Raw genomic sequence first — 502 nt, forward strand, 5'->3', positions numbered from 1 at the left:
TAGTGCAGGCCAAAGCAATGTATGGTATAGAAGTATGGTACTGAGACGCATTGCTAACCTCGTTATTAGCTCTAAATGCTGGGCAATGCAAAGCCTTTAAAATAATTGCAAGTGTAGCAAAATGCAGCCGTACGAAATTTGCCTTATTTGAGGCCAACCTGCATCCACCAAGTGCAGTGGTGCTTCTCCGGTTCCTCAAATATATGCTCTTGTGCTAAATGCGAGGCGGAGCTGTGAGTGAGAGCGCCAGTGTGGTGTGGTGGGCATGTCTTCCCCAGACGAAAACCGCATGCCACCATCATTGCACAAGACTCCGATTCCAATACCGACGTTTGGGCCCCACCCCCAACAGCCTTCGGGCGGCGATGGGTATCCCGAACCCGCTTTACACACCACCCGAAGGCGTCGCCACGGACGGCCCGAAAGGCGCCAGGCTTAAAAAATGCAGCGGGCGTGTTCCCCAGCGCTTCTGGGGGAAAGGTTCTACGCCGCCCGCGCTGCC

At 54.4% G+C, this 502-nt stretch overlaps 1 protein-coding gene across 1 annotated transcript; it reads right to left on the minus strand.

Annotated features, from left to right (window-relative positions):
- Positions 1-143: 143 nt before the first annotated feature.
- On the minus strand, positions 144-502 carry DQ04_25741000 (hypothetical protein; the record flags this gene model as incomplete). Its single annotated transcript, XM_009318299.1, has 1 exon — positions 144-502. A coding segment is annotated over one exon (359 nt), but the record flags the coding sequence as incomplete, so codon positions are not given.

This window comes from Trypanosoma grayi, assembly GCF_000691245.1.
Source record: "Trypanosoma grayi strain ANR4 Tgr_2574_V1, whole genome shotgun sequence".
Lineage (NCBI taxonomy): Eukaryota > Euglenozoa > Kinetoplastea > Trypanosomatida > Trypanosomatidae > Trypanosoma > Trypanosoma grayi.